General features: G+C 60.6%; 1 protein-coding gene across 6 annotated transcripts in view; it reads right to left on the minus strand.

The window, feature by feature from the left end:
• Positions 1-25,724, minus strand: part of RHPN1 (rhophilin Rho GTPase binding protein 1) — a 93,650-nt gene that overhangs the window by 43,249 nt on the left and 24,677 nt on the right. For 2 of the 6 annotated variants that reach the window (XM_048841817.2, XM_048841818.2), the window contains exon 2: positions 9,738-9,843. The exons of 3 other annotated variants lie outside the window; for them this stretch is intronic. Coding sequence is in view for 1 of the 3 variants with exons in the window: in XM_075124897.1 (XP_074980998.1) it covers positions 4,368-4,403 (36 nt within the window). In the remaining 2 variants the exon portion in view is untranslated. Of the gene's footprint in view, positions 1-4,367; positions 4,424-9,737; positions 9,844-25,724 lie in introns of those variants that run through there. One more of the 6 variants, XM_075124897.1, reaches the window with a different exon arrangement.

Here is a 25,724-nt window from a genome sequence, read left to right on the forward strand (position 1 = left end):
CAATCCTGAATGACTCCACTTGCTGACCTCCGTTCCCTTGATACCAACACTAGCACTATATTTCAAATGCCTCATTCCTTTCAGCAAATGACAATAAGGAGTCACACTGACGATCACTACAGTAAGCCACCTACTGAGGTTATTCAGCAATTCAAGCACTCTGGGAAACAACGAAGCCTTTTGAAAATGCGTTATAGTGGTCTGGTACCATTGTTGCTTAGATTGCCTGGATTACTAGGTGGATATCCAGATAGTTTTAAAAACATGGGATCTCTCAAGAGTGGAATAATATATGTTGTCTCCTTTACAGGACTTTATTGGATGGACATAGCATGAAAGATTTAGGATGCCAGCCCAAGGAGCCTCAGATCACAGTAAATCTATAACTGCAGCCTGGACACTAGCATCCTGATTTTCCATGGGTGATGAGCTCCTGCTGAATTCAGGATTTGAGCTTGCTCAGCAACTCTGAAAATCAGGGCATTACTTTTAAATGTAATCCATTTATCACTTTTACTCTCTTCTCCACTCCCTTCCCTCCCAAAAAAAATTTTTTCTTTGAGTCAGTCTCTTTATAGGCAGGGAATTGTTATGAGTTTAATCATCACTTTGGAGAATCACAAATATATATTATCTTGAAGTTTCACAAGGGGAGGGAAAGAAATATTAGCGGGTACTCCCAACAAACACTGTTAGGAGGAGGATCTCAGATTCCACAGTGACACAAAAAGCTCTACCCACACAGAAAGATTGAATTGCTCCTCACACAATAGAAAATAAATTGTGAAATGTGCTCCCTAGGAGTGCCAAGGACCTAAATAAAGAGCCTTTTTGGAGGGGTCCAAGGCAGGGGAGTTGTGTTAAGATGGAGACATGGAAGTCTGCTATTCTTATGTTAATATCAGATAATCTGCAACAACAAAACCACAAGCTAAATTTTAGTTTACACAAATAGGGTGAATTTCACCCCAGTGCAGCCAGCACAAGTCTTACTTCAGTTCTGCCTAGGCCACGTACTGGCCCCCAGAACCGGAACTGGGTGGAATTCACTCAATCTCTCATGAAGTTCTTTAGAGCAACAGAATGACCTTATTTCTAGCCACCACCTAGAGCCAAAGCTTTAGAATAAAAGACTAACTCCTCCTCCTCTTTTCAGAACCTCTCAACACTTACTATAGCTCTGATTAGGTCAAAACCCCAAAAAAGCCACTACTTTTATTAATTTTTTTAAGCCACTAAAACTAGCTTACATTTGCTTCTCATGTGGCATCATCTTATTTCACTTGTCTTCTCCTGATCACCACAGGGTGGGGATAGGGACAGGGCATCATCCCCTTGCCCTCACCTAGGCAGCAGACTCTGGTGGGTAGGGAATCTGTGTTGGTCTGTGAGGTGCCATGCTTATCTGTAGAGATGGACACATTTTCTACAGCACCCATCATGGTACCTGGGTACGTGCTTGGATGATGATAAAGTTAAATTTGCATGGAGAAGTCCGCAGTGGACTTTGTGAAGTCTTGTCTCTCCTCCTTGCTTAAAGGAGGTATTGCTTGGGGAATATACGGATTATAGAATAGGTGATAATGTGCTTCTTGCTGAGAGGAGGCAGGGGTCTTATAAATGCAGGCTAAGACTGCTATGTGACCAACACAGCTGCAAGAAAGTCTCTAAGCGTATGTCTACACTACGGAATTAGGTCGAATTTATAGAAGTCGTTTTTTTAGAAATCGGTTTTATATACTCGAGTGTGTGTGTCCCCACAGAAAATGCTCTAAGTGCATTAACTCGGAGTGCTTCCACAGTACCGAGGCAAGCGTCGACTTCCGGAGTGTTGCACTGTGGGTAGCTATCCCACAGTTCCCGCAGTCTCCGCTGCCCATTGGAATTCAGCTCTGGTTCAGGGGCCAATAAAAACCTAATTCTTGACTGCAAAAGAGATAATGTGGATTTGGAAACCTGCCCTAGTTAAAAAAATGAAAGAGATGGACAGTAAATAAGTGCAACTTATTTAGGAATGGGAAAATAATGAGATCATATTTGTTTTGATTAATAACTGAGGTGGCGGTGGGAAATGTTGCTTGTGAAAAGATATAAGGTAATTCATAATCTATTGGGGACTAACTGTTCTGGATATTTTGAAATCATACAAAAAGACTGACTTGAGTGAGTTACTGCTATAAGCATGGACGTTTGTGATTACTGTAGAGCAAAATTCAGCCTGCACACTAACATAGCAGATGGCATGACCTCTGTTGCTCAGCTTCTAATACTCTGATTAATGCTCAAATGTGACATATAAAGTAATCTGTGCATGCATTACAAAGATTGGAGAAACGCAGAGAAGGAGATCATGAATCATCTGAATGAATTAAATGGGTCACTAGGACTAAAAACTAGCTGTCCCACAAGTCTCATGTGTGAGATGCTGAAAACAAATAACTCCGAGGACTATTGCGCTAAGGAGCAAACGCTGAGCTCTCAAAAGGTCCACACCCATTTTGCAGACACTCTGCTTCTTCACCAAAGTGAATTTAATTTAAGAGAGATTGAATCTTGCCATTCTTACAAAGAATGAGGAATATTGCAGCCACAGAGCCCTATCTGGCGATTGTGCCAGTTATTCCAAGCGAAGATGGAGCAGGCTGGGGGACCTTAAAGAAGCATCTAGATCAGAGGTGGGCAAACTACGGCCTGCAGGCCATATCGGGCCCATGGGACCCTCCTGCCCAGCCCCTGAGCTCCTGGCCCAGGAGGCATGCCCCCTCCCCGCAGCCTCAGCTCACTGTGCCACCGGCACAATGCTCTGGGCGGTGGGGCTGCGAACTCCTGGGGCAACGCAGCTGCAGAGCCCGGCCTGACCTGGTGCTCTGTGCTGCGCAGCGGTACGACTGTAGCGCCTCCAGCCACCAGTGCTCCAGGCAGTGCAATAAGGAGGCAGAGAGCCTGGGGGTTGGATAGAGGGCAGGGAAGTTCGAGGGGGTGGTCAGAGGGTGGGGAACGGGGTTAAATGGGGGCAGGGTTCCCGGGGGGCAGTCAGGAATGAGAGGAGGGGTTGGATGGGACAGTGGGGGGGCAGTTGGGGCGGAGGGTCTGGGGGCGGTCAGGGGACAGGTGCCTGGGGCAAGAGTCCCGGGGGGGACTGTAAGGGGGCAAGAAGCGGGGGGGGTCGGATAGGGGTTGGGCCACGCCTGGCTGTTTGGAGTGGCACAGCCTCCCCTAACCAGCCCTCTGTACAATTTTGGAAACCTAACGTGGCCCTCAGGCCAAAAAGTTTGCCAGCCGCTGATCTAGGTGCTAGTCAAGTGGAGGAAAACAGAGTCACTAAAAACAGACAAGCAAGCCTCAGAGTTGATGACAATTTCTAAGAGAACCTGTTAAAAATCATCACAGCAGATTCAAGGAGACTAAAATGTCTAAAAGAAATTGGTTCAGAAGGAATGTAAGACTCTTATGGATCCCTTAAAATGGATATCAGATACTGCTACATTCATGAAAAATCCCATCCCTAACCATAAGAACTTTACTTAACCAAATCCATATGTACCTCTTTGAAGGGACAGAGGTGAGGCAAACAGAAGAGAGGTGGGGATGCTGACATATATACACATGGCAAAAGGAGACCGAGCTCTAAGAAGCCCACCTTAATTGATTAGTCTCATGACAGTTGGTATGGCAACACCCATTTTTTCATGTTCTCTGTGTGTGTGTATATATAATCTTCCTACTGTATTTTCCACTGCATGCATCTGATGAAGTGGGTTTTAGCCCACGAAAGCTTATGCCCAAATAAATTGGTTAGTCTCTCAAGTGCCACAAGTAGTAGTTTTTTGTTTTTTTTTAAAAAGGAGCCAGAGTCTCAAAACATGCCGAGCACCCACACTCTTAATATCCAACCCCTTTAAGGTGTCTCCAATCAAGCACCCAAAATCAGCAGTCACTTTGGGAAATTCTGGCCTTCCTGTGGGCCTCCAGGAACATCCTAACCACAGATGCGAGATGAGGCAAGGCAGCATTAAACTTAATTTTTTCGTTATACAGCGGCCTAGGAAGTTGCACTCTTTGGATTTGCCCAAAATACTATGTAGTTTCTGATAAGAAAGATGCACCGTGCTGCTCGCAGAGTCATGAGTTTATAAAAGCAAGCATTTGAACAAGCGCTCATGTTTACTGTCTTTTTAGTTGAATATTACATCTCACCATTTAAACAATCAAGTTTCATGAGATAGTTTTTAATTCCCACCCATGCTCCTCACTCAGAAAATGCAGTAAAATTGTACTGGAAAGATGGGTATTAAACTTGGACTAGCACAGGGTTATGGGAGGGGTGGCTTAAGCACAAAAATGCAAGTCAGGATCTTGAGACTTACTGCTTTTAGGAAATTCATTTGATCTCTCTGCCTCATCTTCCTCCACCCACTGTAAAAACTGAGTAACCCTCCCACCTCCCTGTGAGATACTGAGTAAAGCCTTTTGAAGATTAGAAGTACTATCACAAAGAACCATTACTGAACAGTTTGTTAGAATGAGCATTTTGCAACAACTACAGTAGGTACTAACTAAGGTCTAGATTCTAGTCTCTAGCCGCTCCTGCCATTTTAAAATGCAATTAATTTTAAACTGAAGCAAAGAAGGAAATTCTGCCAGCATTTTACCTCAAGACATTTTTACCGATGGGAAAACAAGCAGATAATCTAAAATGAAGGTTCTTCAGATTTAAAGTGAGAGAACACCACAAGAATAACTCAGTCAGGCACTTTTGGAAAAATCTAACCCGTAGTGTGCATCTCCTCGGACAGTCTGCACTAAATGAACAAAGAACAGTTGCCTGTTTCTGCTGACCAGAGTCCCTGGAGATTTAAAAGTGCAATATAAAGAAAAACAAAAACTGCACTACAGTTTTCAGTGAGGACATTTCTTCCAAAGCCCGTCAGTTACTTGGGCAAGAGGGACACAAGGGATGGCTTTTAAACTTTAGTACAAATTTTCTTACTTGATTTGCTGCATAACCTTAAACCCAATCCTGAAACATAATGAGCAACTGTAATTAAATGAAAGGTTTCCGTGTTCGTCTGTATCCGCAAAAAGAAAAGGAGGACTTGTGGCACCTTAGAGACTAACAAATGCATCCGATGAAGTGAGCTGTAGCTCACGAAAGCTTATGCTAAAATAAATTTGTTAGTCTCCAAGGTGCCACAAGTCCTCCTTTTCTTTTTGTCATTAAATGAAGTTAGTGTTAACCTCTCAGGCCTTTACTGAATATTAAAGGCATTTCCGGGTGCAGTTGCTACAGTTGCACAAGTCATATTTTGAGTGAAATTCAAGGTTTAACTCAAGATTTCTTAGCCATCCTTTGCAGTGGACTCAAACCAGGTAAGTAAACATACAGCATCTCCTCTGTCAACAGGTGTCCATAATCTTTGTTGCATGCATAGGTCAGAACGCTGAACAGATTGTATGTACTTAGAATACAGCATGTTAAGAAAGCTATGGGAATGAATAAGATATGGGTCATTAAGTTACACGAGTTGTGTCCAGCACTGAAGTTTATTGCCTCTGACAAACCAGGATTAGAGCCAGTATTATTCTAGCAAGTCCGTTCTAGGCCCCAAAAGCCTGCCAAACATTACATTCAGTGTCCAACACAAAAGGAAAACAAAGTGTTCTGCAGAAATGTGCTAGAGCTATGTTTCAGTGTTGTGAAAGAGTGAGAGGCTGGTCTCATGCAAAGTGAAGGGGACAAAAGATAGACAAGGCCCCTTACATGTCAACTGGTAATTGCTGCTGACTTAAGATTTGTCTACACGGGGACATTTACAAGCATAATTATACTTTTGTAGGTTTCAGAGTAACAGCCGTGTTAGTCTGTATTCGCAAAAAGAAAAGGAGTTCTTGTGGCACCTTAGAGACTAACCAATTTATTTGAGCATGAGCTTTCGTGAGCTACAGCTCACTTCATCGGATGCATACTGTGGAAAGTATAGAAGATCTTTTTATACACACAAAGCATGAAAAAATGGGTGTTTACCACTACAAAAGGTTCTCTCTCCCCCCACCACACTGTCCTGCTGGTAATAGCTTATCTAAAGTGATCACTCTCCTTACAATGTGTATGATAATCCAAGTTGGGCCATTTCCAGCACAAATCCAGGGTTTAACAAGAACGTCTGGGGAGGGGTGGGGGGAGGGGGTAGGAAAAAACAAGGGGAAATAGGTTACCTTGCATAATGACTTAGCCATTCCCAGTCTCTATTTAAGCCTAAATTAATTGTATCCAATTTGCAAATGAATTCCAATTCAACAGTCTCTCCCTGGAGTCTGGTTTTGAAGCTTTTTTTTGTTGTAATATCGCAACTTTCATGTCTGTAATCGTGTGACCAGAGAGATTGAAGTGTTCTCTGAGTGGTTTATGAATGTTATAATTCTTGACATCTGATTTGTGTCCATTTATTCTTTTACGTAGAGACTGTCCAGTTTGGCCAATGTACATGGCAGAGGGGCATTGCTGGCACATATCACATTGGTGGATGTGCAGGTGAATGAGCCTCCGATAGTGTGGCTGATGTTATTAGGCTCTGTGATGGTGTCCCCTGAACAGATATGTGGGCACAGTTGGCAACGGGCATTTTTATGGCTGACTTAGAACAACGCTTCCTCAGCTCTTGTCCCCTAGCGCCCCTACTCTACTTGTGCTATATTGATGACATCATCATCTGGACCCATGGAAAAGAAGCCCTTGAGGAATTCCACCACGATTTCAACAAATTTCCATCCCACCATCAACCTCAACCTGGTCCAGTCCACACAAGAGATCCACTTCCTGGACACTACAGTGCTAATAAACGATGGTCACATAAACACCATCCTATACCGGAAACCTACTGACCGCTATTCCTACCTACATGCCTCCAGCTTTCACCCTGACCACACCACACGATCCATCGTCTACAGCCAAGCTCTGCGATACAACCACATTTGCTCCAACCCCTCAGACAGAGAAACACCTACAAGATCTCTATCAAGCATTCTTACAACTACAATACCCACCTGCGGAAGTGAAGAAACAGATTGACAGAGCCAGAAGAGTTCCCAGAAGTCACCTACTACAGGACAGGCCTAACGAAGAAAATAACAGAACGCCACTAGCCGTCACCTTCAGCCCCCAACTAAAACCCCTCCAACACATTATTAAGGATCTACAACCTATCCTGAAGGATGACCCAACACTCTCACAAATCTTGGGAGACAGGCCAGTCCTTGCCTACAGACAGCCCCCCAACCTGAAACAAATACTCACCAGCAACCACATACCACACAACAGAACCACTAACCCAGGAACCTATCCTTGCAACAAAGCCCGTTGCCAACTGTGCCCACATATCTATTCAGGGGACACCATCACAGGGCCTAATAACATCAGCCACACTATCGGAGGCTCATTCACCTGCACATCCACCAATGTGATATATGCCATCATGTGCCAGCAATGCCCCTCTGCCATATACACATTGGTCAAACTGGACAGTCTCTACGTAAAAGAATAAATGGACACAAATCAGATGTCAAGAATTATAACATTCATAAACCACTCGGAGAACACTTCAATCTCTCTGGTCACACGATTACAGACATGAAAGTTGCGATATTACAACAAAAAAAAACTTCAAAACCAGACTCCAGGGAGAGACTGTTGAATTGGAATTCATTTGCAAATTGGATACAATTAACTTAGGCTTAAATAGAGACTGGGAATGGCTAAGTCATTATGCAAGGTAACCTATTTCCCCTTGTTTTTTCCTGCCCCCCCCACCCCTCCCCAGACGTTCTTGTTAAACCCTGGATTTGTGCTGGAAATGGCCCAAGTTGGATTATCATACACACTGTAAGGAGAGTGATCACTTTAGATAAGCTATTACCAGCAGGAGAGTGTGGTGGGGGGAGAGAAAACCTTTTGTAGTGGTAAACACCCATTTTTTCATGCTTTGTGTGTATATAAAAAGATCTTCTACACTTTCCACAGTATGCATCCGATGAAGTGAGCTGTAGCTCACGAAAGCTTATGCTCAAATAAATTGGTTAGTCTCTAAGGTGCCACGAGTACTCCTTTTCTTTTTGCATATACTTTTGTAGTTATATTTGTATAAATCCTCACATGGACACTTATTCTATTACAGGAGCATCTACATAGGGAGATATACTAACAAGTAAGTTTGGCAAAAATCAGATATTTTTAAAATCATTTTGACGGATAATATCGATGTTTACTTTTAACCATTTTTATCAATTTAAATGTTCACAGTTTGGGAACTTATGGAGGGAATCAGACAACTTAATGACAGTAGATGTTGAGATTCAAAAAGTTAAAGCTTTGTAACCATTAAAGTGCAAATTGTCATCACATCAAAATATACAAAGTAAATATCCTTAAATCAAACTAATAAGTTCTCAAGCAGCATTTTCTTACTTTGCCTATCTGTAAATTTCTATTATTGATGGATATATTTTTCTGTCTGTTTGGGTGTCGGGGTGGGAGGGCGTGAAATCAACATTTACTGATAAAAATCTAATTGTTTGAAGCCAAAGTATGCTGGTAACTTTCCTCATGCAGACAAGCCCTTATCAATGCTTTGTTTTGACATAGTCATCAAACACCATTCTTTGCACCTTAATGCTTATGGATGCTTCCTAGACTACACTGATAGGTGTGGTATCAGAAAGCACACCTATGAGGCTGGTGCTGACTAACCATAGCTCCAGCTGGAGCACAACATTCAGACGTGATGCGAATTCGCAGGTCCGAAGGAGTCTAAACTCCCACTTAACAGTTAAAGCGTAAGGGAGCCAATGTTAGTACAACTCAAAAAAAGTTGCAGGTGGAGGCTTATAGCAATGATAATTCTACCCATGTGACCCTCTGCTTGTGAGTAATGTCAACATTAAAGTGCTGCCGTGGTAGCCTCTAAAGTGGTTTGTGTAATCGTGGCAGACCCCACCTCCATGAGGGGAATAGCTCCCAGTGCTGGTACACTGTCTACGCTGGCACTTCACAGCGCTGAAACTTGCAGCACTCAGGGGGGTGTCTTTTCACAACCCTGAGCGAGAAAGTTGCAGCGCTGTAAAGTGCCAGTGTAGACAAGCCCTATGAAATGATGCATAACGGAGAATAGGTTGCACACTGAGAAGCGTGAAGATGCATGTAGATGTTGAAGGGGAAGCCAGGATGTACACTCCAGTAAAGGTTCAAAACTTTCACCCTTCAGAAGTAATCTTCACATATCAGAGAGCAGCTGATGCTTCTGAACATTTGATCATTTTCTGGAGCTCTTCTCCCAACTCCTTCCCCTCTACCAATTAGGAATAGCTAATTCTGTTTTCATGCTGCTAGATACCTGAGACTTATTCCTTATTTGAGGTCATAAATTGTACATTTTCATCTATTTATTTATTTATTTGGTGTATGCAATACAGTCAAGCCAAGGGTGTTCTTATCAACGATATTCAAGGCACAAAGACCTACAAGAAGTTGAGTCACTTTGCAGTTGTCAACAACCTGTGTCATGGTTTATGGCTGCCCACATTGACATAGTGAACTGTCTCTAAACCGCCACAGAAATTCCATGTTCACACTCCTGAGCGACATAAGTTATACTGCCATAAGTGGTAGTGTAGACATAGCCCCAGACTATAAACTCTTTAGGGCAGGGACTGTCTTTTTTGTTTTGTGTCTGTACAGCACCTACCACAATAGGGTCCTGGTCCAGGACTACGGCTCTTAGGCATTATGGGAATGCAAGTCATCAATCAGGGACTATTACGGACAGGTTTCAGAGTAGCAGCCGTGTTAGTCTGTAACAGCAAAAAGAACAGGAGTACTTGTGGCACCTTAGAGACAAACATTTATTTGAGCATATGCTTTCGTGAGCTACAGCTTACTTTATCTGATGACATGAGCTGTAGCTCACAAAAGCTTATGCTCAAATAAATGTGTTAGCCTCTAAGGTGCCACAAGTACTCCTATTCTTTTTTCAGGGACTATTAAGTATTTCACTCCTAAGTTTAGGTTTGAATGCAGCCTGGGGCAATTGTGACTGATGATTGTTTGGTGCCTTACAATGTATGAACTGAGGTGAACTTGTACTAACTAGCTCATTTCCTGGTGTTCACATCTCTCACTCACCCAAAAAACCTTACCAGCAGCCTCAGCAGAGGTAAAAGACTGAATTTTCCATGGAGTCTGAATTATCCTACCCTCAGAGGCCATACCTCCAGGTAAGGTTGAGGAACCTTGTGGCGCAGCACGTGGGCAATTTATACTACTGCGGGTCTTGTTTTATGTTAACCACAAAGACTTGAATCTGCAAGACTGCCAATTTAGCACCTCACAAACAGTGAGTTACCACCACACAGTAATTGAACTTACAAATATTGTGCACTTAAATCTGCAAGTTTGCTACAATAGGGCAACAATGCACATTTTGTACAGGAGAAAAAGGGTATGAGAGACTTTGAAATGCTGAACAAACATTCTGAAAACCCAATTCTCTAGTTTTTGCTCTAGTTTTTTACTCTCTCATCAGTGATTCTGATGAGAGAGTACTGGTGAATTAAGATGGCAGGATTTAGCCACTATATGGTAAATTAGAGATAGTACAAGCTAAAACAAATTCTGCCCATGAATAGCAACGACAGAGACAACGCTAAGTACATACTCTAAAAAGCTAAAGCTGCATTAGGTTTTTATCCACCTGAGTTTTATTTCACTCCCAAAATACCAAAAGCAATTAGAGTCCATCACTGATAAGTTACAGTACTTCAGACTCTCTCTATAAATCCATTTGGAGGTACAATAGCTAAAGATAAGTGCCACTGGGGTTGTGCCTATTTTTGCCAGGGGTGAATTTGGCAGTCTCACTGTTTCATATTTACTTCTCCAGTTTATGACAGGTTTGAGACATTTATTTAAAAAAAAAAAGTAAATATCTACATTACTCATATGTTATAACTCTATGGGACGAATTTCAGTATAGTGGGGGCTTTTTTTTTTAGAAAAAAAGTCAATTTTCTATAGTCCTACAGAAGGTTATAACTAGAAATGCTAGCTCAGCTACCTACCGCAGCACAAAAGACATTGCTATAATTAAATGAAACATTTTAAGTCTAGGACCCCAATCCTGCCTCTGATCCATTCATCCTAACTTTTCATCCATTCATGTGGACCCTACGTACAGTTCAGGACATAGTCCAAGGCCTGGTTTAGGTTCTTATAATGCACACACACACATGGTGATGAACACAGTATAAAAACATATACAGAACAGATACATGCATTACTGTACATGAGCACAGTATAAGAGCCTATCACCATAGCATCTGGGCAGGATGGCATTCCAGTACTGCTTAAAATACTGTTCTGGACAGGGGTGCTTTTGAATTAGGGCCTATGGTAAGTTTCAGAGGAACAGCCCTGTTAGTCTGTATTCGCAAAAAGAAAAGGAGTACTTGTGGCACCTTAGAGACTAACCAATTTATTTGAGCATGAGCTTTCGTGAGCTACAGCTCACTTCATCAATTGGTTAGTCTCTAAGGTGCCACAAGTACTCCTTTTCTTTTGGCCTATGGTAAGAAATTCAACTGAAGTCAATGGGACTACTCACTGGAATAAGCATTACTTCAGTAATGGGAAAGTGAAGCTGACCAGAGACGTGAAACTGATTATCCTACTTTGTGCCACCAGTTGAATGAAGAACAAACTGTAAGAGCCTGAAGCACAAGAATAGATTTTAAAAATCTCTAATATTTTTAGCCCAAGAAAATCCTCTTAAGGAACTACCAACATTTGAGAAGCAATGCATGTTGCGGTAGCACAGCAGAGCTAACAGGCAGATCATACAGATCGATATTTTGTCCTTTTACATAGGAAAAGCTACTGACCTGCAGCAAGCTCCATTAGGTGTTTAATATAGCAAGAGGGCCTCAGACTCAGACAGCACCACATTATAAGTGAGTGCCATTTTTGTGAGGGAGGCTGCGTTACAAGGTATGCTTTACAACAATACACCATGAAAAAAAGTCTATTGATAATAGCTATATCACACAATCTTTTAACAAAAACTCATTATTAAAACTCTCTAAAAAGATTCTCAAGGTTGACTTATGCACTGAACAAAAGAAAGGATAAATAAAAAAAATCAAGTCCAAATGCTCCAACCTGTAAAAAGTTACTCTGATCGTTGGGGATATAGGGGGAGGGGGGAGAAAGAGTGTGGGGAGGGGGAGTGAAATCACTAAAATGAGACATGGTGGTGCAAGCAGAGAGCAGTCTGCATGTCACAAAAGCGAGGGCAGACGACCATTTCTGTGCACAAGTAGGGAACAGATGCATCAGAGCCTCAGTGACAGAACGTTAGCGTGTAAAGAAGATAACCGTTACTCTAGTATCTGTAAAAAGAAAAGGAGGACTCGTGGCACCTTAGAGACGAACCCATTTACTTGAGCATGAGCTTTCGTGAGCTGCAGCTCGCTGCATCGGGTGCATTCCTAGTTTCTGTGATTCTCCACAAAACAGTAAAACTATAGCAACCACACCTACTCAGTTCTCTTCCTGAGAAATGACAGTCACTGATTCTTCTTTCAAGAGACACCATCAACTTGTAGGGGTGGCTTTTTTTTGTTTGTTTTTTGTTTTTTTTAAAGTGTCAAGTCATTAGAGGTGCTCCAGTTGTTCCTGAGTTCTCAGCTCAGTTTTTGTGGTTTTACAACCATGTTTTCTTACTTCAGATGTTTCTCTCCTGCCTGTTGCTGTCAGAGGACCCCACGCACACAGTAAACGGACCCCCTTGCAGAAGAGAAACAGTGAAACAAACTATAACAAAGTCAGCTACAACAAAATACACACACTTTACTAATCTTTTGTTATAGGTAGCACCTGCAGTTATAAATACTGCAGGAAAATTCTGAGACAAATGTGACTTAAATTGACTGTGTCCCTTTAAATTAAATCAGAAAGGTTAAAAATTAATACTTAACTGAAGATTCTTTATTGATCTTTACCTAGAAGAAGCTGTGGATTCAAACCTACAGCCCTTACTGAGGAAAAACATCTACTGAACTAAATGGGAGATTTGTCTGAGGAAGAGCTGTTGATACACATCAGATTACAATGACAATTTACACCAAATTAGCAAACAAACTTTCAGGACACACCGAAATTGGCACACTTCACGCAGTTTCGAAAGCCATTATTTACCCACCTTATGGTGGTTTTACAACTAGTGTTTGTAAAATACTTTGAATGTCAGGTTTCAGAGTAACAGCCCTGTTAGTCTGTCTTTGCAAAAAGAAAAGGAGGACTTGTGGCACCTTAGAGACTAACCAATTTATTTGAGCATAAGCTTTCGTGAGCTACAGCTCACTTCATCGGACAGGGGGAGAAGGGGGTAGGGCGCCCTGGCTCGGGGGGGGGGGGGGGGGGGGGAAGGCGGCGTAGGGGAGAAGGGCGCCCTGGCTCGGGGGGGGGGGGGGGCGTAGGGGAGAAGGGCACCCTGGCTCGGGGGGGGGGGGCATAGGGGAGAAGGGCACCCTGGCTCGGGGGGGGGGGGGCATAGGGGAGAAGGGCACCCTGGCTCGGGGGGGGGGGGGGAGGGCATAGGGGAGAAGGGGGGTAGGGAGCGTAGGGCAGAAGGGGGGGAGGGGGCCCTGGCTCGGGGGGCGCAGGGCAGAAGGGGGGGAGGGGGCCCTGGCTCGGGGGGGGAGGGGGGCGTAGGGCAGAAGGGGGGGAGGGGGCCCTGGCTCGGGGGGGGGAGGGGGGCGTAGGGCAGAAGGGGGGGAGGGGGCCCTGGCTCGGGGGGGGGAGGGGGGCGTAGGGCAGAAGCGGGGGAGGGGGCCCTGGCTCGGGGGGGGGAGGGGGGCGTAGGGCAGAAGGGGGGGAGGGGGCCCTGGCTCGGGGGGGGGAGGGGGGGCGTAGGGCAGAAGGGGGGGAGGGGGCCCTGGCTCAGGGGAGAGGGGGCGTAGGGCAGAAGGGGGGGAGGGGGCCCTGGCTCGGGGGAGAGGGGGCGTAGGGCAGAAGGCGGGGAGGGGGCCCTGGCTCGGGGGAGAGGGGGCGTAGGGCAGAAGGCGGGGAGGGGGCCCTGGCTCGGGGGAGAGGGGGCGTAGGGCAGAAGGCGGGGAGGGAGCCCTGGCTCGGGGGAGAGGGGGCGTAGGGCAGAAGGGGGGGGAGGGAGCCCTGGCTCGGGGGAGAGGGGGCGTAGGGCAGAAGGCGGGGAGGGAGCCCTGGCTCGGGGGAGAGGGGGGCGTAGGGCAGAAGGCGGGGAGGGGGCCCTGGCTCGGGGGAGAGGGGGCGTAGGGCAGAAGGCGGGGAGGGGGCCCTGGCTCGGGGGAGAGGGGGCGTAGGGCAGAAGGCGGGGAGGGGGCCCTGGCTCGGGGGAGAGGGGGCGTAGGGCAGAAGGCGGGGAGGGGGCCCTGGCTCGGGGGAGAGGGGGCGTAGGGCAGAAGGCGGGGAGGGGGCCCTGGCTCGGGGGAGAGGGGGCGTAGGGCAGAAGGCGGGGAGGGGGCCCTGGCTCGGGGGAGAGGGGGCGTAGGGCAGAAGGCGGGGAGGGGGCCCTGGCTCGGGGGAGAGGGGGCGTAGGGCAGAAGGCGGGGAGCGGGCCCTGGCTCGGGGGAGAGGGGGCGTAGGGCAGAAGGCGGGGAGCGGGCCCTGGCTCGGGGGAGAGGGGGCGTAGGGCAGAAGGCGGGGAGCGGGCCCTGGCTCGGGGGAGAGGGGGCGTAGGGCAGAAGGGGGGCAGGGGGCCCTGGCTCGGGGGAGAGGGGGCGTAGGGCAGAAGGGGGACAGGGGGCCCTGGCTCGGGGGGGAGGGGGCGTAGGGCAGAAGGGGGGGAGGGAGCCCTGGCTCGGGGGAGAGGGGGCGTAGGGCAGAAGGGGGGGAGGGAGCCCTGGCTCGGGGGAGAGGGGGCGTAGGGCAGAAGGCGGGGAGGGGGCCCTGGCTCGGGGGAGAGGGGGCGTAGGGCAGAAGGCGGGGAGGGGGCCCTGGCTCGGGGGAGAGGGGGCGTAGGGCAGAAGGCGGGGAGGGGGCCCTGGCTCGGGGGAGAGGGGGCGTAGGGCAGAAGGGGGGGAGGGAGCCCTGGCTCGGGGGAGAGGGGGCGTAGGGCAGAAGGCGGGGAGGGGGCCCTGGCTCGGGGGAGAGGGGGCGTAGGGCAGAAGGCGGGGAGGGGGCCCTGGCTCGGGGGAGAGGGGGCGTAGGGCAGAAGGCGGGGAGGGGGCCCTGGCTCGGGGGAGAGGGGGCGTAGGGCAGAAGGCGGGGAGGGGGCCCTGGCTCGGGGGAGAGGGGGCGTAGGGCAGAAGGCGGGGAGCGGGCCCTGGCTCGGGGAAGAGGGGGCGTAGGGCAGAAGGCGGGGAGCGGGCCCTGGCTCGGGGGAGAGGGGGCGTAGGGCAGAAGGCGGGGAGCGGGCCCTGGCTCGGGGGAGAGGGGGCGTAGGGCAGAAGGGGGGCAGGGGGCCCTGGCTCGGGGGAGAGGGGGCGTAGGGCAGAAGGGGGGCAGGGGGCCCTGGCTCGGGGGGGAGGGGGCGTAGGGCAGAAGGGGGGCAGGGGGCCCTGGCTCGGGGGGGAGGGGGCGTAGGGCAGAAGGGGGGCAGGGGGCCCTGGCTCGGGGGGGAGGGGGCGTAGGGCAGGCGGGGGTAGGGGCTCGGGGGGGAGGGGGCGTAGGGCAGGCGGGGGTAGGGGGCTCTGGCTCGGGGAGGGGGCGTAGGGCAGGCGGGGGTAGGGGCTCGGGGAGGGGGCGTAGGGCAGGCGGGGGTAGGGGCTCGGGGAGGGGAGGGGGCGTAGGGCAGGCGGGGGTAGGGGCTCTGGCTCGGGGAGGGGGCGTAGGGCAGGCGGGGGTAGAGGCTCGGGGAGGGGCCGTAGGGCAGGCAGGGGGTAGGGGCTCGGGGGGGAGGGGGCGTAGGGCAGGCGGGGGTAGGGGCTCGGGGGGGAGGGGGCGTAGGGCAGGCGGGGGGCAGGGGCTCTGGCTCGGGGCGGGGGCGTAGGGCAGGCGGGGGTAGGGGCTCGGGGAGGGGGCGTAGGGCAGGCGGGGATAGGGGCTCGGGGGGGAGGGGGCGTAGGGCAGGCGGGGTTAGGGGGCTCGGGGAGGGGGCGTAGGGCAGGCGGGGGGTAGGGGCTCGGGGGGGAGGGGGCGTAGGGCAGGCGGGGTTAGGGGGCTCGGGGGGGAGGGGGCGTAGGGCAGGCGGGGGTAGGGGCTCAGGGGGGAGGGGGCGTAGGGCAGGCGGGGGTAGAGGCTCGGGGAGGGGGCGTAGGGCAGGCGGGGGCAGGGGCTCGGGGAGGGGGCGTAGGGCAGGCGGGGGTAGGGGGCTCTGGCTCGGGGAGGGGGCGTAGGGCAGGCGGGGGTAGGGGGCTCTGGCTCGGGGAGGGGGCGTAGGGCAGGCGGGGGTAGGGGGCTCGGGGAGGGGGCGTAGGGCAGGCGGGGGTAGGGGGCTCTGGCTCGGGGAGGGGGCGTAGGGCAGGCGGGGGTAGGGGCTCGGGGGGGAGGGGGCGTAGGGCAGGCGGGGGTAGAGGCTCGGGGGGAGGGGGCTCTGGCTCGGGGAGGGGGCGTAGGGCAGGCGGGGGCAGGGGCTCGGGGAGGGGGCGTAGGGCAGGCGGGGGCAGGGGGCTCTGGCTCGGGGAGGGGGTGTAGGGCAGGCGGGGGTAGGGGCTCGGGGAGGGGGCGTAGGGCAGGCAGGGGTAGGGGGCTCTGGCTCGGGGAGGGGCGTAGGGCAGGCGGGGTTAGGGGGCTCGGGGAGGGGGCGTAGGGCAGGCGGGGGTAGGGGGCTCTGGCTCGGGGAGGGGGCGTAGGGCAGGCGGGGGTAGGGGGCTCGGGGAGGGGGCGTAGGGCAGGCGGGGGTAGGGGGCTCGGGGGGGAGGGGGCGTAGGGCAGAAGGGGGGTAGGGGCTCGGGGGGGAGGGGGCGTAGGGCAGGCGGGGGTAGGGGCTCGGGGAGGGGGCGTAGGGCAGGCGGGGGTAGGGGGCTCGGGGAGGGGGCGTAGGGCAGGCGGGGGTAGGGGCTCGGGGAGGGGGCGTAGGGCAGGCGGGGGTAGGGGCTCGGGGAGGGGGCGTAGGGCAGGCGGGGGTAGGGGCTCGGGGCGGGGGCGTAGGGCAGGCGGGGGTAGGGGCTCGGGGAGGGGGCGTAGGGCAGGCGGGGGTAGGGGGCTCGGGGAGGGGGCGTAGGGCAGGCGGGGGTAGGGGCTCGGGGCGGGGGCGTAGGGCAGGCGGGGGTAGGGGCTCGGGGCGGGGGCGTAGGGGGCTCGGGGAGGGGGCGTAGGGGGCTCGGGGAGGGGGCGTAGGGCAGGCGGGGGTAGGGGGCTCGGGGAGGGGGCGTAGGGCAGGCGGGGGTAGGGGGCTCGGGGAGGGGGCGTAGGGCAGGCGGGGGTAGGGGCTCGGGGAGGGGGCGTAGGGCAGGCGGGGGTAGGGGGCTCGGGGAGGGGGCGTAGGGCAGGCGGGGGTAGGGGGCTCGGGGAGGGGGCGTAGGGCAGGCGAGGGTAGGGGACTCGGGGGGGAGGGGGCGTAGGGCAGGCGGGGGTAGGGGGCTCGGGGGGGAGGGGGCGTAGGGCAGGCGGGGGTAGGGGGCTCGGGGGGGGAGGGGGCGTAGGGCAGGCGGGGGTAGGGGGCTCGGGGGGGAGGGGGCGTAGGGCAGGCGGGGGTAGGGGGCTCGGGGGGGAGGGGGCGTAGGGCAGGCGGGGGTAGGGGCTCGGGGAGGGGAGGGGGCGTAGGGCAGGCGGGGGTAGGGGCTCGGGGAGGGGAGGGGGCGTAGGGCAGGCGGGGGTAGGGGCTCTGGCTCAGGGAGGGGGCGTAGGGCAGAAGGGGGGTAGGGGCTCGGGGGGGAGGGGGCGTAGGGCAGGCGGGGGTAGGGGCTCGGGGGGAGGGGGCGTAGGGCAGGCGGGGGGTAGTGGCTCGGGGGGAGGGGGAGTAGGGCAGGCGGGGGTAGGGGCTCGGGGGGGAGGGGGCGTAGGGCAGGCGGGGGGCAGGGGCTCTGGCTCGGGGAGGGGGCGTAGGGCAGGCGGGGGTAGGGGCTCGGGGAGGGGGCGTAGGGCAGGCGGGGGTAGGGGGCTCGGGGCGGGGGCGTAGGGCAGGCGGGGGTAGGGGCTCGGGGCGGGGGCGTAGGGCAGGCGGGGGTAGGGGCTCGGGGCGGGGGCGTAGGGCAGGCGGGGGTAGGGGCTCGGGGCAGGGGCGTAGGGCAGGCGGGGGTAGGGGGCTCAGGGCGGGGGCGTAGGGCAGGCGGGGGTAGGGGCTCGGGGCGGGGGCGTAGGGCAGGCGGGGGTAGGGGCTCGGGGCGGGGGCGTAGGGCAGGCGGGGGTAGGGGCTCGGGGCGGGGGCGTAGGGCAGGCGGGGTTAGGGGGCTCGGGGAGGGGGCGTAGGGCAGGCGGGGTTAGGGGGCTCGGGGAGGGGGCGTAGGGCAGGCGGGGGTAGGGGCTCGGGGCGGGGGCGTAGGGCAGGCGGGGGTAGGGGCTCGGGGGGGAGGGGGCGTAGGGCAGGCGGGGGTAGGGGCTCGGGGCGGGGGCGTAGGGCAGGCGGGGGTAGGGGCTCGGGGGGGAGGGGGCGTAGGGCAGGCGGGGGTAGGGGCTCGGGGCGGGGGCGTAGGGCAGGCGGGGGTGGGGGCTCGGGGCGGGGGCGTAGGGCAGGCGGGGGTAGGGGCTCGGGGCGGGGGCGTAGGGCAGGCGGGGGTAGGGGCTCGGGGAGGGGAGGGGGCGTAGGGCAGGCGGGGGTAGGGGCTCTGGCTCGGGGAGGGGGCGTAGGGCAGAAGGGGGGTAGGGGCTCGGGGGGGAGGGGGCGTAGGGCAGGCGGGGGTAGGGGCTCGGGGAGGGGGCGTAGGGCAGGCGGGGGGTAGGGGCTCGGGGAGGGGGCGTAGGGCAGGCGGGGGTAGGGGCTCGGGGAGGGGGCGTAGGGCAGGCGGGGGTAGGGGCTCGGGGCGGGGGCGTAGGGCAGGCGGGGGTAGGGGCTCGGGGGGGGGGCATAGGGCAGGCGGGGGTAGGGGCTCGGGGCGGGGGCGTAGGGCAGGCGGGGGTAGGGGCTCGGGGCGGGGGCGTAGGGCAGGCGGGGGGTAGGGGGCTCGGGGCGGGGGCGTAGGGCAGGCGGGGGGTAGGGGGCTCGGGGAGGGGGCGTAGGGCAGGCGGGGGGTAGGGGGCTCGGGGAGGGGGCGTAGGGCAGGCGGGGGTAGGGGGCTCGGGGAGGGGGCGTAGGGCAGGCGGGGGTAGGGGGCTCGGGGAGGGGGCGTAGGGGGCTCGGGGGGGGGCGTAGGGCAGGCGGGGGTAGGGGCTCGGGGAGGGGGCGTAGGGCAGGCGGGGGTAGGGGGCTCGGGGCGGGGGCGTAGGGCAGGCGGGGGTAGGGGGCTCGGGGAGGGGGCGTAGGGCAGGCGGGGGTAGGGGGCTCGGGGAGGGGGCGTAGGGCAGGCGGGGGTAGGGGCTCGGGGCAGGGGCGTAGGGCAGGCGGGGGTAGGGGGCTCGGGGCGGGGGCGTAGGGCAGGCGGGGGTAGGGGGCTCGGGGCGGGGGCGTAGGGCAGGCGGGGGTAGGGGGCTCGGGGCGGGGGCGTAGGGCAGGCGGGGGTAGGGGGCTCGGGGAGGGGGCGTAGGGCAGGCGGGGGTAGGGGGCTCGGGGAGGGGGCGTAGGGCAGGCGGGGGTAGGGGGCTCGGGGAGGGGGCGTAGGGCAGGCGGGGGTAGGGGCTCGGGGAGGGGGCGTAGGGCAGGCGGGGGTAGGGGGCTCGGGGCGGGGGCGTAGGGCAGGCGGGGGTAGGGGGCTCGGGGCGGGGGCGTAGGGCAGGCGGGGGTAGGGGGCTCGGGGCGGGGGCGTAGGGCAGGCGGGGGTAGGGGCTCGGGGGGGGGCGTAGGGCAGGCGGGGGTAGGGGCTTGGGGAGGGGGCGTAGGGCAGGCGGGGTTAGGGGGCTCGGGGAGGGGGCGTAGGGCAGGCGGGGGGAGGGGGCTCGGGGAGGGGGCGTAGGGCAGGCGGCTCGGGGAGGGGGCATAGGGCAGGCGGGGGGTAGGGGGCTCTGGCTCGGGGAGGGGGCGTAGGGCAGGCGGGGTTAGGGGGCTCGGGGAGGGGGCGTAGGGCAGGCGGGGGTAGGGGGCTCGGGGAGGGGGCGTAGGGCAGGCGGGGGTAGGGGCTCGGGGAGGGGGCGTAGGGCAGGCGGGGGTAGGGGCTCGGGGAGGGGGCGTAGGGCAGGCGGGGGTAGGGGGCTCGGGGCAGGGGCGTAGGGCAGGCGGGGGTAGGGGCTCGGGGAGGGGGCGTAGGGCAGGCGGGGGGAGGGGGCTCGGGGAGGGGGCGTAGGGCAGGCGGCTCGGGGAGGGGGCGTAGGGCAGGCGGGGGGTAGGGGGCTCTGGCTCGGGGAGGGGGCGTAGGGCAGGCGGGGTTAGGGGGCTCGGGGAGGGGGCGTAGGGCAGGCGGGGGTAGGGGGCTCGGGGAGGGGGCTCGGGGCGGGGGCGTAGGGCAGGCGGGGGTAGGGGGCTCGGGGGGGGGCGTAGGGCAGGCGGGGGTAGGGGCTCGGGGAGGGGGCGTAGGGCAGGCGGGGTTAGGGGGCTCGGGGAGGGGGCGTAGGGCAGGCGGGGGTAGGGGCTCGGGGAGGGGGCGTAGGGCAGGCGAGGTTAGGGGGCTCGGGGAGGGGGCGTAGGGCAGGCGGGGGTAGGGGCTCGGGGAGGGGGCGTAGGGCAGGCGGGGGTAGGGGGCTCGGGGAGGGGGCGTAGGGCAGGCGGGGGTAGGGGGCTCGGGGAGGGGGCGTAGGGCAGACGGGGTTAGGGGGCTCGGGGAGGGGGCGTAGGGCAGGCGGGGGTAGGGGGCTCTGGCTCGGGGAGGGGGCGTAGGGCAGGCGGGGGTAGGGGCTCGGGGGGAGGGGGCGTAGGGCAGGCGGGGGTAGAGGCTCGGGGAGGGGGCGTAGGGCAGGCGGGGGTAGAGGCTCGGGGAGGGGGCGTAGGGCAGGCGGGGGTAGGGGCTCGGGGAGGGGGCGTAGGGCAGGCGGGGGTAGGGGGCTCGGGGCGGGGGCGTAGGGCAGGCGGGGGTAGGGGGCTCGGGGCGGGGGCGTAGGGCAGGCGGGGGCAGGGGCTCGGGGAGGGGGCGTAGGGCAGGCGGGGGCAGGGGCTCGGGGAGGGGGCGTAGGGCAGGCGGGGGTAGGGGCTCGGGGAGGGGGCGTAGGGCAGGCGGGGGTAGGGGGCTCGGGGCGGGGGCGTAGGGCAGGCGGGGGTAGGGGGCTCGGGGCGGGGGCGTAGGGCAGGCGGGGGCTCGGGGAGGGGGCGTAGGGCAGGCGGGGTTAGGGGGCTCGGGGAGGGGGCGTAGGGCAGGCGGGGGTAGGGGCTCGGGGAGGGGGCGTAGGGCAGGCGGAGGTAGGGGGCTCGGGGAGGGGGCGTAGGGCAGGCGGGGGTAGGGGGCTCGGGGAGGGGGCGTAGGGCAGGCGGGGGTAGGGGGCTCGGGGAGGGGGCGTAGGGCAGGCGGGGGGTAGGGGGCTCTGGCTCGGGGAGGGGGCGTAGGGCAGGCGGGGTTAGGGGGCTCGGGGAGGGGGCGTAGGGCAGGCGGGGGTAGGGGCTCGGGGAGGGGGCGTAGGGCAGGCGGGGGTAGGGGCTCGGGGAGGGGGCGTAGGGCAGGCGGGGGTAGGGGGCTCGGGGAGGGGGCGTAGGGCAGGCGGGGGTAGGGGGCTCGGGGAGGGGGCGTAGGGCAGGCGGGGGTAGGGGGCTCGGGGAGGGGGCGTAGGGCAGGCGGGGGTAGGGGGCTCGGGGAGGGGGCGTAGGGCAGGCGGGGGTAGGGGGCTCGGGGGGGGGCGTAGGGCAGGGGGGTTAGGGGGCTCGGGGGGGGGCGTAGGGCAGGCGGGGTTAGGGGGCTCGGGGAGGGGGCGTAGGGCAGGCGGGGGTAGGGGGCTCGGGGAGGGGGCGTAGGGCAGGCGGGGGTAGGGGCTCGGGGAGGGGGCGTAGGGCAGGCGGGGGTAGGGGGCTCGGGGAGGGGGCGTAGGGCAGGCGGGGGTAGGGGCTCGGGGGGGGGGGCGTAGGGCAGGCGGGGGTAGGGGCTCGGGGAGGGGGCGTAGGGCAGGCGGGGGTAGGGGGCTCGGGGGGGGGCGTAGGGCAGGCGGGGGAGGGGCTCGGGGAGGGGGCGTAGGGCAGGCGGGGGAGGGGCTCGGGGGGGGGCGTAGGGCAGGCGGGGGTAGGGGCTCGGGGGGGGCGTAGGGCAGGCGGGGGTAGGGGGCTCGGGGGGGGGGCGTAGGGCAGGCGGGGGTAGGGGGCTCGGGGAGGGGGCGTAGGGCAGGCGGGGGTAGGGGCTCGGGGAGGGGGCGTAGGGCAGGCGGGGGTAGGGGCTCGGGGAGGGGGCGTAGGGCAGGCGGGGGTAGGGGGCTCGGGGAGGGGGCGTAGGGCAGGCGGGGGTAGGGGGCTCTGGCTCGGGGAGGGGGCGTAGGGCAGGCGGGGGTTAGGGGGCTCTGGCTCGGGGAGGGGGCGTAGGGCAGGCGGGGGTTAGGGGGCTCGGGGAGGGGGCGTAGGGCAGGCGGGGGTAGGGGCTCGGGGGGGGGGGCGTAGGGCAGGCGGGGGTAGGGGGCTCGGGGGGGGGGCGTAGGGCAGGCGGGGGTAGGGGGCTCGGGGGGGGGGCGTAGGGCAGGCGGGGGTAGGGGGCTCGGGGGGGGGCGTAGGGCAGGCGGGGGTAGGGGCTCGGGGAGGGGGCGTAGGGCAGGCGGGGGTAGGGGCTCGGGGAGGGGGCGTAGGGCAGGCGGGGGTAGGGGGCTCGGGGAGGGGGCGTAGGGCAGGCGGGGGTAGGGGGCTCGGGGGGGGGGCGTAGGGCAGGCGGGGGCAGGGGCTCGGGGGGGGGGCGTAGGGCAGGCGGGGGTAGGGGCTCGGGGAGGGGGCGTAGGGCAGGCGGGGGTAGGGGGCTCGGGGGGGGGCGTAGGGCAGGCGGGGGTAGGGGCTCGGGGAGGGGGCGTAGGGCAAGCGGGGGTAGGGGGCTCGGGGGGGGGCGTAGGGCAGGCGGGGGTAGGGGGCTCGGGGAGGGGGCGTAGGGCAGGCGGGGGTAGGGGCTCGGGGAGGGGGCGTAGGGCAGGCGGGGGTAGGGGCTCGGGGAGGGGGCGTAGGGCAGGCGGGGGTAGGGGGCTCGGGGAGGGGGCGTAGGGCAGGCGGGGGTAGGGGGCTCTGGCTCGGGGAGGGGGCGTAGGGCAGGCGGGGTTAGGGGGCTCGGGGAGGGGGCGTAGGGCAGGCGGGGGGTAGGGGGCTCGGGGAGGGGGCGTAGGGCAGGCGGGGGGTAGGGGGCTCGGGGGGGGGGCGTAGGGCAGGCGGGGGTAGGGGCTCGGGGAGGGGGCGTAGGGCAGGCGGGGGTAGGGGCTCGGGGCGGGGGCGTAGGGCAGGCGGGGGTAGGGGCTCGGGGCGGGGGCGTAGGGCAGGCGGGGGTAGGGGGCTCGGGGGGGGGGCGTAGGGCAGGCGGGGGTTAGGGGGCTCGGGGCGGGGGCGTAGGGCAGGCGGGGGTTAGGGGGCTCGGGGCGGGGGCGTAGGGCAGGCGGGGGTAGGGGGCTCGGGGCGGGGGCGTAGGGCAGGCGGGGGTAGGGGGCTCGGGGCGGGGGCGTAGGGCAGGCGGGGGTAGGGGCTCGGGGCGGGGGCGTAGGGCAGGCGGGGGTTAGGGGGCTCGGGGCGGGGGCGTAGGGCAGGCGGGGTTAGGGGGCTCGGGGGGGGGCGTAGGGCAGGCGGGGGTAGGGGGCTCGGGGGGGGGGCGTAGGGCAGGCGGGGGTTAGGGGGCTCGGGGAGGGGGCGTAGGGCAGGCGGGGGTAGGGGGCTCGGGGAGGGGGCGTAGGGCAGGCGGGGGTAGGGGGCTCGGGGAGGGGGCTCGGGTCGAGGGCGTAGGGCAGGCGGGGGTAGGGGGCTCGGGGAGGGGGCTCGGGGAGGGGGCGTAGGGCAGGCGGGGGTAGGGGCTCGGGGAGGGGGCGTAGGGCAGGCGGGGGTAGGGGCTCGGGGGGGGCGTAGGGCAGGCGGGGGTAGGGGGCTCGGGGGGGGGGGCGTAGGGCAGGCGGGGGTAGGGGTTCGGGGGGGGGGCGTAGGGCAGGCGGGGGTTAGGGGGCTCGGGGCGGGGGCGTAGGGCAGGCGGGGGTAGGGGGCTCGGGGCGGGGGCGTAGGGCAGGCGGGGGTAGGGGGCTCGGGGCGGGGGCGTAGGGCAGGCGGGGGTAGGGGCTCGGGGAGGGGGCGTAGGGCAGGCGGGGGGTAGGGGGCTCGGGGCGGGGGCGTAGGGCAGGCGGGGGTAGGGGGCTCGGGGCGGGGGCGTAGGGCAGGCGGGGTTAGGGGGCTCGGGGGGGGGGCGTAGGGCAGGCGGGGGTTAGGGGGCTCGGGGGGGGGCGTAGGGCAGGCGGGGGTAGGGGGCTCGGGGAGGGGGCGTAGGGCAGGCGGGGGTTAGGGGGCTCGGGGAGGGGGCGTAGGGCAGGCGGGGTTAGGGGGCTCGGGGAGGGGGCGTAGGGCAGGCGGGGGTTAGGGGGCTCGGGGCGGGGGCGTAGGGCAGGCGGGGGTAGGGGGCTCGGGGAGGGGGCGTAGGGCAGGCGGGGGTAGGGGGCTCGGGGAGGGGGCGTAGGGCAGGCGGGGGTTAGGGGGCTCGGGGAGGGGGCGTAGGGCAGGCGGGGTTAGGGGGCTCGGGGAGGGAGCGTAGTGCAGGCGGGGGTAGGGGGCTCGGGGCGGGGGCGTAGGGCAGGCGGGGGTAGGGGCTCGGGGAGGGGGCGTAGGGCAGGCGGGGGGTAGGGGGCTCGGGCGTAGGGCAGGCGGGGGTAGGGGGCTCGGGGCGGGGGCGTAGGGCAGGCGGGGTAAGGGGGCTCGGGGGGGGGGCGTAGGGCAGGCGGGGGTTAGGGGGCTCGGGGGGGGGGCGTAGGGCAGGCGGGGGTAGGGGGCTCGGGGAGGGGGCGTAGGGCAGGCGGGGGTTAGGGGGCTCGGGGAGGGGGCGTAGGGCAGGCGGGGTTCGGGGGCTCGGGGAGGGGGCGTAGGGCAGGCGGGGTTCGGGGGCTCGGGGAGGGGGCGTAGGGCAGGCGGGGGTTAGGGGGCTCGGGGAGGGAGCGTAGGGCAGGCGGGGGTAGGGGGCTCGGGGGGGGGGCGTAGGGCAGGCGGGGGTAGGGGGCTCGGGGAGGGGGCGTAGGGCAGGCGGGGGCGTAGGGCAGGCGGGGGTAGGGGGCTCGGGGAGGGGGCTCGGGGAGGGGGCTCGGGGAGGGGCGTAGGGCAGGCGGGGGTAGGGGGCTCGGGGAGGGGGCGTAGGGCAGGCGGGGGTAGGGGGCTCGGGGAGGGGGCGTAGGGCAGGCGGGGGTTAGGGGGCTCGGGGGGGGCGTAGGGCAGGCGGGGGTAGGGGGCTCGGGGCGGGGGCGTAGGGCAGGCGGGGGTAGGGGGCTCGGGGAGGGGGCGTAGGGCAGGCGGGGGTAGGGGGCTCGGGGAGGGGGCGTAGGGCAGGCGGGGGTAGGGGCTCGGGGCGGGGGCGTAGGGCAGGCGGGGGTAGGGGCTCGGGGCGGGGGCGTAGGGCAGGCGGGGGTAGGGGGCTCGGGGAGGGGGCGTAGGGCAGGCGGGGGTAGGGGGCTCGGGGAGGGGGCGTAGGGCAGGCGGGGGTTAGGGGGCTCGGGGGGGGGCGTAGGGCAGGCGGGGGCAGGGGGCTCGGGGCGGGGGCGTAGGGCAGGCGGGGGTAGGGGCTCGGGGCGGGGGCGTAGGGCAGGCGGGGGTAGGGGGCTCGGGGAGGGGGCGTAGGGCAGGCGGGGGTAGGGGGCTCGGGGAGGGGGCGTAGGGCAGGCGGGGGTAGGGGGCTCG

Source organism: Caretta caretta, chromosome 2, assembly GCF_965140235.1.
Source record: "Caretta caretta isolate rCarCar2 chromosome 2, rCarCar1.hap1, whole genome shotgun sequence".
NCBI classification, from domain to species: domain Eukaryota; kingdom Metazoa; phylum Chordata; order Testudines; family Cheloniidae; genus Caretta; species Caretta caretta.